Below are 8,544 nucleotides of genomic sequence, written 5' to 3' on the forward strand. Positions count from 1 at the left end.
GTGGTAGCCAGGCACCATCTAGTTCTTCTGGTCTCACAGTTGTATAGGTTGGCAACTGGGATCTTAAAAGCATGCAAGCAGCCATCTAGATGCAATGATGGGTCTCTCCTCGTCCAGAGCAAAGAATGAAGACAACCAAAAATTCATGGAAACAATTAGTCCTAGCAACTGGTATACCATGCAATCTGCAGCCTATATGACTATGAGACCAGAAGAACTAGATGGTGCCTGGCTACCACTGTCAACCACTCGGAGTGAGATCTATGTAGGAGATCCTGGATAGAGAGGGAGAACAATGTGGAGCAAAACTCAAAATTATTTGTGGAGAAAATAAAAAGGGGGACCAGCTTTGCTGGTCTGATAGAGCCTGGTGGAACCACTGAGACTATGGCACCTAGCTGCCCTTCAGGTCTGGAATTAAACCCACACCTGTGGCTTCCAGCCAAACAAAAGACAGGCATAGGAGTTGAACATTTACATGAGGTAGATACACTCCTTGGAGAGAAAAATCATGGGAGAAAGGAGGGCTGTTTATGCACAGGGAGACAGCTCAGGGGGTAGGGGTGCATGGAGGGAAGGATACAAGGAAGTGGTGACTGTAGGGAGGAAGTGGGAGGGGAGCTGTTGCACTGTGGTGCATTGTAGTCAATGTCATGAGACAAAGTGTATGTGAACTGCTGTATAGAAAGTGAATTTGCTCTGTAAATTTTCACCCAAATCACACACACACACACAAAAAAAAGACTGACTGAAAGATAGACAACATTAGACCCAAGCTCACGTGGCCTCTCTGGTCTCTGTCAGGTGATAAATGAACTCTTGAATCTAGGTTCTCTAGAAAAGTAATAAGACTGATGACTTGACCCCTGGATGGTGGTCCTATGCTGGAGCTAGCAGGCAGCTGCCACTCTGGTAGGACTCTCTTCTTTACTACAATCCCCACCCACCCTGCTCATCCACTCCCAAAGCCTGCTAGCCCTTGAAGCACTTCAATTTGCAACCTATGGTATAAGATTAGTATCAAACTTTAGGAAATCAAGTGTGTACTTTCAAGACTATCTTATGTATAAAAGGTTGCATATATAAAATGAACAACAAAAAAAGATCTTTCTTAATGAAAAACTGGGACCTTTAATCACATATTTTCCCTTATTTTTGGTTAAGTTACACATCGATTATGAATAGTCCCCCTGATTAGTAACACTCAATTCAAAGCATCAAGGTGGCATCTGAGCAGTGGTATGTCTATAAACAGCTCCTGGCAGGTAGGGGAGCCCTGATTTATAGTGTCTGTCATTTTCTGTGGTGTAAATATTCCCGTTGTGGGCAATTTCAAGCCACTGATATGACTTCACTGAATGAGGAGTTGGGAGGAGCTAAGCACAATGGGTTCTTGCCAGCCAACAGAGCTGGCTCTAGCACACCACTGCCTCCGAGCCACCTCCCTGCAGATGAGGATGGCCGTCTCAAGGCCTGCTGTCATTACCTGCGCAGCAACCATGTGCTCTGCATCCTCCTTTTTGCTTGTTGCAGGGTAGAACACGATGTTGTCAATGGCCTGTATCAATTCCAGTTGGACTACACACTTGATGAGGAGGCTGGCAAACAGTTTCTGATCTGTATTAGATGATAAGGATTAGCCTTAATAATGATTCTGCCCATACAGAATAAATATTCACTGAGCTCCTACTACGTGCCAGGCATGATTCTTGATGTGGTATCAACCAAAACCAAAACCACTGCCATTAAGTCTATTCTGACTAGAGTACAACTGCCCCATAGAGTTTCCAAGGCTATAAATCTTTACCCAAGAGGAATGCCTCATTTTTGTCCTGTGAAGCAGCTGGTGGGTTTGAACTTCCGACCTTTTGGTTATCAGCTTAATTCTTTAACCACTAACACAGCAATGTAAAAAAAGGGCCAAGGAACTCTGCTCCTATGGAGTAGACAATGAACAAGACAGCTGCACTCAGGCACACCTTGTTTTATTGTGCTTTGTTTACTGCACTTCACAGATAGTGCATTATCATTTTTAAAAATTGAAGGTTTGTGGCAACCCTGCACTAAGCAAGTCCATTCGTACCATTTTTCCAAGAGCATGTGCTCACTTTATGTCTGTGTGTCACATTTTGGGAATTCTCACAATATTTCAAACTTTTTCATCATGCTGCTGCACACTTAACAGACTACAGTATAGTATACACAAAACTTTTATATGTACTGGGAAACCAAAGAATTTGTGTGGCTCACACTTTAATGTGGCAGTCTAGAACTGAACCCGCATTATCTCCAAAATATGGCTGTATAAGATAAAGGTTGTCAGATGATGACAACATAAAGTAACAAAGATAGACAGGAAGTATGAGGGTACAAGTTTAAAGAAGCCGGTCAGGACAAGTCACTGTGAAAATGTGATTATTTGAGCAAAGACCAAAGAAGGTGAGGGAATGAGCTGTGCGGAGCTGTGTTCTGCAGTAGGTTTTTCTGCCACTCACTAGGCCTCCCCTCCAGCCCAGCTCCAGCCTGTACCCCAACATCTAGAGGCTGTGTCTTGCAGTCGCCGGCCTCTCCTAAGCAGTCTGAAGCTCAGCCTCAGGAGGAGGGTGGCTCTTCTAAGTTCTCTGTTCCTGGATCACACGCTCTCTGCCCCATAGTAGCAGGTGCTCTCTGCACCACCCACTCCCATATCCACCGAGAATCCTCTTTTTTCCCTTTCAGTAGTTAGCAACCTTAGACTAGCCAACAGTACTTCATCGAATACTTCCCATTCAAATGATCAGCGTGGCTTCTGCTGACTGAGTAGACTCTGACAATGGCTCATCTACTTTGTGCTCTTAATCCCTGGGTGGGTGTGTGGGGGAAGGAGGGCAGAGGACAGGGGACAGGGCATGGGGGACGGAACAGGGGATGGGATGGGATGGGACATGTGAGGCACTTCATAAGTGATGGCTGATTTGAGCCAGCAGAGATTCCTTTTCCAACTTCCTGTTACAGAATCAGAATGTGTAAAACATTCAATAAGGCTTTTAATGATGTGAAACAAGGAGGTCAGGTTATTTTCAAGTTTTTGAAAGTGGCTGTGAAATTATATAAATATGTAAAAATTCTCCAAGTAGAATTAATTTTAATTAAAATAACAACAACAACAATGGAGTTACACTCAAACCAAACCAAACTCACTGCCACTGAGTCGGATCCAACTCATAGCAGCCCCTCCTTGGATTTCTGAGGAAGTAGATTGCCCAATCTTCCTTCTGAGGAGTAGTTGGTGGGTTTGAACCACCAGCCTTCTGGTTAGCAGTCAAATGCCTTAGGCACTACGCCATTAAACTTCTGTCAATTCAGTGATATCATCTTAAAAGAGAGAGAGCAATATAAATGGTACAGATTTGCCTGCCGCTGTGCCCAGGAGTGAGGCTCAAGTGGAAGACTAGGAGAAACAGGTCCACTGTTTCCTGGGGGGATGAAAGTGGCCTCAAATTCAAGGCATTTCTTGGGCTGCACTATGAGTGTTTATTTTCAAAGATATGTATATTTGGTCCCACAGACAAGCCTACCACTTTGTCTGGAGTTGATGGAAGAAACAGACCATTCCACTGGAGAGGAAACGGGCTGTGCCACAGTTACTAGGAGATAGCGTGCCAGTCTCCAAAATGGTGACTTTTTTATGGATTTCAAGGGTAAATAATTTTTATTCCTTGAATAGATACTAGTGACCACACTTGGGTTCTGTCTAATGTTCTGCATCAGAAATGAACTTCAATGGTAACATGTTCGGCCTGGTGAGGAGAACATGGGACTACAATGAAGACAAATAACAGAACATGCCATTGTACAGACTACAGAATAACACACAGAAGTTCCAGTTCCTCACTTAGCCAGAGATGTGTTTAAATCCCAACTGTACTGCATATTGGCATATGCCACCTGTCTAAACCTCTGTCACACTCAAATATCAAACAGTCCTTCCCTCAAAGGGCCAGTGTAACGATCAAATCAATGAGACCACACACATGAAACACATAGTACAGTGCCTGGCACCGAGCACTAGTACCCCATCATCTGTACAAAAAGGAGGGGAGGAAACTTCATATAGAAATACGTATGTGTGTTTGCTTGCACATGCCTCTGGAGGGGTGGACTGAGGCACAGGGCTGGGGACAAAGGCTTACCATGGGTACCGTTCTGTGCCTTCTGAGTCATGAGAGTATGTCACCTATTTTAAACATGTAAGTAATAAACAAATGAAAACTTTAAGAAAAAAGTGGTCTTACTTGCATATGGCCTCCCCTTCCAGCTGTCATCAGTCGGGTTAGAGAGCTGGCTCTGGCCTCTTTCAGAGGCATTCTTATCCATGCTGCTTAAAGACTGGCGGTCCAGATCCACCTCCTAAATGGAAACCAGAGAGGAACACAACGTTTGCATCTCTTTATCCAAAAGCGTGCTGGGCAGAGATGGGCCTTGTGGCAGCACTGCCAGCCCAGCTGGATTTACATGCCTGGCTGAGAGGCTGCAGAGGAGAGATTAAGAATTTCAATTATTTCTCCCCTCATTAAAATTTCACATTTTCCTGTCTAATTTAGAGGGCATTTCTCTACATAGTCTGATTTAACAGGAAGTGTAACAAATTTTTAATGAGATCAAGTTAAAAAATAAATCAGTGTGGTAGGTTTTTTTTTTTAAGTTGACAATGGAAGACAGAGCTAAAAACCAGAAAATGTTTAAATAATGTGCTTTGATCTTATATCCTAAATGCCTCTTGAAATCTGATGGCCTCATAGTTACTTGGGAGAAGTCAATAATCCAAACTCCTCTGTAAACCACAGTATTTTAACTCATGTAAAAAAATTACCATTTCATTGGTGGACAGTAAAACTCTGTGAGAGCAAAAAATAAGGTTACTCACATTGATGTGTTATTTATAACAGGGATATACTGGAAATTACCTGAGACACCAATGAGGGAGAACTGGTTAAATAAATTATAATCATGTGCAGCCACTGAATAGGCTATTCTCAATCTTTAAGAATATGGAAAAAGCCCTGTGGTAAATTGTAGTCAACGTCATGAGACAAAGTGTATGTGAACTGTTTCATGGAAAGTGAATTTGCTCCGTAAACTTTCACCCAAATCACAATTGAAAAAGAAAGAACATGGAAAAACCCTCACCCTGTTAAGCAATACAGCATGTGCCCAATGAGCCCTCACTTCAGCTAAGAGTGGTACATGTGTACAGTCACACAAAGAAACAAGGAGAAAGGTAAACGGTGATTTTTTTGGGTCAGCTGACTCATTTGCTTAAGACTTTCCTGTATGTTCCAAAAAAAAATTTTTCTCATGAATATATATTGTTTTTCAAACTTATAACCTTTTTTTTTTTTTTTTTAACTGACTTCCCATCAGAAAAGCACAGACTCTTTGGGGCTGATGATTTTGTACTAAGATATGAGATCAACAATAAGACAAAAATTAAAATCCTACCAAATGTTTTTCTGATGTATCTTCTTCCATGCCTACCGGTCTCCATGTCAGCAAACTGAAGGGAATGGGAGAGAAGGAATGATCAGTGGAAAGACACCCAGGAGCAACAAGAGGCCCACCGAAGGCCGAGATACAGCACAGTAGTCACACTGACACTTACGTATGTGGGATGGTGGTTTTGAAAATATCCAACATACAGCTGCATGTTTCATCCCAGACACCAGGGCTGAATTTCTGTCCATTGGATATTACCAAGTTTTCTAGGCAATTTGTACCTGAGCGAGCCAACTGCTCATTATCTGCAAAATGAAACAGTATCACTCAACTCCAATTGCTATTTTGATCCTAACCAAATCTCTGACCCTTCACATTGTGAGGTGGAGACTATGCAACTGGTGGGTTTGTAGGCTTTTAATTAAGGACTGCTACAGATGGTATGAAAATTTTTATAGTTTAAATAGTCTACAAAGAGGTAAAATTTTTTGTCATAGTTTTATTGCTAGGGAAAAATAAAGACAAATACTTTGCAACTTTATCAAAATGTCATCATACACGAGAAATAGTAAGACAAGACAGAAAGACACAGATCAGTATTTCCAAAAATTTAGTTACTTAAACACTGTTTCTAATTTTTACCATATCATTATCAATTGTCTCATCATTTACATTATTTCAAAAATTGAGTCACTTTTTGAAAAACCTACTTAATTCAGCTATGTCTTATGCCAAAACTACCTATGGAATCCAGGGTTGATATGTTCTCTAGGTATTTTTTCTACTACTCACTAAATGAGACAGACACTAACTAATTAAATAAGAAAGATCCACTGATGAAGCTATCGATCTTGACTCCAAGAATACATTTTAAAAACACTGTATCACAGAAAACTTCAAACATATACAAAGTAGAAATAACAGTATAATATACAAAGGTTCATCTTTTAAAACAGAAAAAGAACTAAACTTCATCTTAAAGAAACACTGAGTTGGGCAGTTGCTTTTAAGTTCTAATTAAATAATTTTTTTAAAATACACATATTTTCACCAAGTAAATTATATATACACTGTACTCCTTGGTATAACATCTGTGTTTTTATATAGTGGGAAAAAAAAAACATCAACCTTAAGGACTATGAAAAGAAAAACTGATGTCTACAGATTACAGAGTACCTTGTTTTACACACCACTGCAATTGTGCAAATACGTCAGAAAGCAGAACTTCATTCAAAGCTTCATAAAACTGGGTAAATACATCACAAATAGCATAAAGTGCATGATTGCAAGTTGTTGTCATCCATTCAGATTTCTGGAAAAACAACAAAGATAACGCTTAAAAGCCTCCCTCCTTGAGGTGAGATGGACATTCCCATACACTACTGGCAAAACTCTTCTGGAAAGCAATTTGGTAGTATCATCAAGTGTCTCGGAATGTTCATAGCCATGGGCCACTACTTCCAGGAACTAATCCGAAAGAATTAATCAGATTTATGAACAGAGATGTTTACTACACTGGCATTTATATACTGAAAACATAACACAACCTAATGTCTAGCAATGTACCTCCAACATGACAGAATATTAAACAAATGTTTAAAATTTGTGCACGTTTATAAAATTTATGACATTCATAAAGAGTTTTAATGATGTGGAAGACATGAATATATTATGCTAAACACTCATACTCTCCTCTTAAATATTAAAAATGATGTCATGATAACAAACTACACAAAAATACTGTTCCACATTCTACTTTGGTGACTAGTGACAGGGATCTTAAAAGCTTGCAAGCAGCCATCTAGATGCAATGATGGATCTTTCCTTGTCCAGAGCAAAGAAGAATGAAGAAAACCAAAAATGCATGGAAACAATTAATCCAAGGGACTGGTACACCATGAGATCCTCAGCCTATATGACTATGAGACCAGAAGAACCAGATGGTGCCCACCTACCACTGTCAAACCACTAGAAGGGGATCCGTGTAGAAGATCCTGGATAGAGTGGGAGAACGGTGTGGAAGAAAACTCAAAATCATTAGGGGAAAAAAAAAAAAAGGGACCACATTTGCTGGTCTAATAGAGCCTGGTGGAACCCCTGAGACTATGGCCCCTAGCTGCCCTTCAGGTCTGGAGTTGAACCCACTCCTGTGGTTTCCAGCCAAACAAAAGACAGGCATATGAGCTGAACACTTACATTAGGTAGATACACTCCTTGGAAAGATCAGTCATGGGAGAATAGAGGGGCTGTGTATGCACAGGGAGACAGCTCAGGGGACAGGAGTGCATGAGAGGGAAAGACACAGAGAAGAAGTAACTATGGGGAAGAAGTCAGAAGAGAGCTGTTGCATTGTGGGAAATTACAGTCAATATCATAAGACAAAGTATATGTGAGCTGCTGTATGGAAAATCAATTTGCTCTGTAAATTTTCACCTAAATCACAGTAATAATTATTAAAAAAAAAAAAAAAAAGATGCTATGACATCACCAGAGGAAATACACAGGGATTATTTATAAAATCATGGAGAAGGGAAGGGCTAAGCCACTCGCAGAGATCTAAAAGGCCCATAACGTGAACAGTAACACCCGAGAGGCAAATGCTCCTCAAACAATCCACTGTCCAAGACCAAATGGGAAGCATTTGCCCAAAAGCAGAGTTAAGAAGGCAGGAAGGGGCCCACTCATTGGGCAAATGGAAATGGGAATCTAAGGTGAAGTTGGGAGAATGCTGACACCTTGTGGGGATTGCAACCTACGTCACGGATCAATGTGTGTATAAATTGCTAAATGGGAAATGAATTTGCTCCGTAAAATTTCACCTAAACCACAATAAAATGTTACAAATAAAACAAAACAAAATAAATTTAAAAAGGGAAGAACTGCTAAGCATGGTTCCAAAGCAAAATCATAAAGGCAAAAAAGGATAGATTTGGATGGACACAGGGAGGAGGTGACTGTCGGGAGGAGGTGGCAGGGGAGCTGTTGTGTTGGGGTCAATTGTGTTCAGTGTCATGAGACAAAGTGTGTGTGAACTGCTGTATGGAAAGTGAATGTGCTCTGTAAACTTTC

At 40.8% G+C, this 8,544-nt stretch overlaps 1 protein-coding gene across 1 annotated transcript in view; it reads right to left on the reverse strand.

The window, feature by feature from the left end:
- ARFGEF2 (ADP ribosylation factor guanine nucleotide exchange factor 2) overlaps positions 1-8,544 on the reverse strand; it is a 125,907-nt gene that overhangs the window by 23,620 nt on the left and 93,743 nt on the right. Inside the window, exons 31-35 of the mRNA XM_007938332.2 lie at positions 6,652-6,787; positions 5,642-5,780; positions 5,482-5,536; positions 4,275-4,389; positions 1,487-1,617 (exon numbers count right to left, since the gene is read on the reverse strand). Of these exons, the coding sequence (XP_007936523.1) occupies positions 1,487-1,617; positions 4,275-4,389; positions 5,482-5,536; positions 5,642-5,780; positions 6,652-6,787 (576 nt within the window). The remainder of the gene's footprint in view (positions 1-1,486; positions 1,618-4,274; positions 4,390-5,481; positions 5,537-5,641; positions 5,781-6,651; positions 6,788-8,544) is intronic.

This window comes from Orycteropus afer, unplaced genomic scaffold (genome assembly GCF_000298275.1).
Source record: "Orycteropus afer afer isolate SDZICR_OR568_19922 unplaced genomic scaffold, OryAfe1.0 scaffold00049, whole genome shotgun sequence".
Taxonomy (NCBI): Eukaryota; Metazoa; Chordata; class Mammalia; order Tubulidentata; family Orycteropodidae; genus Orycteropus; species Orycteropus afer.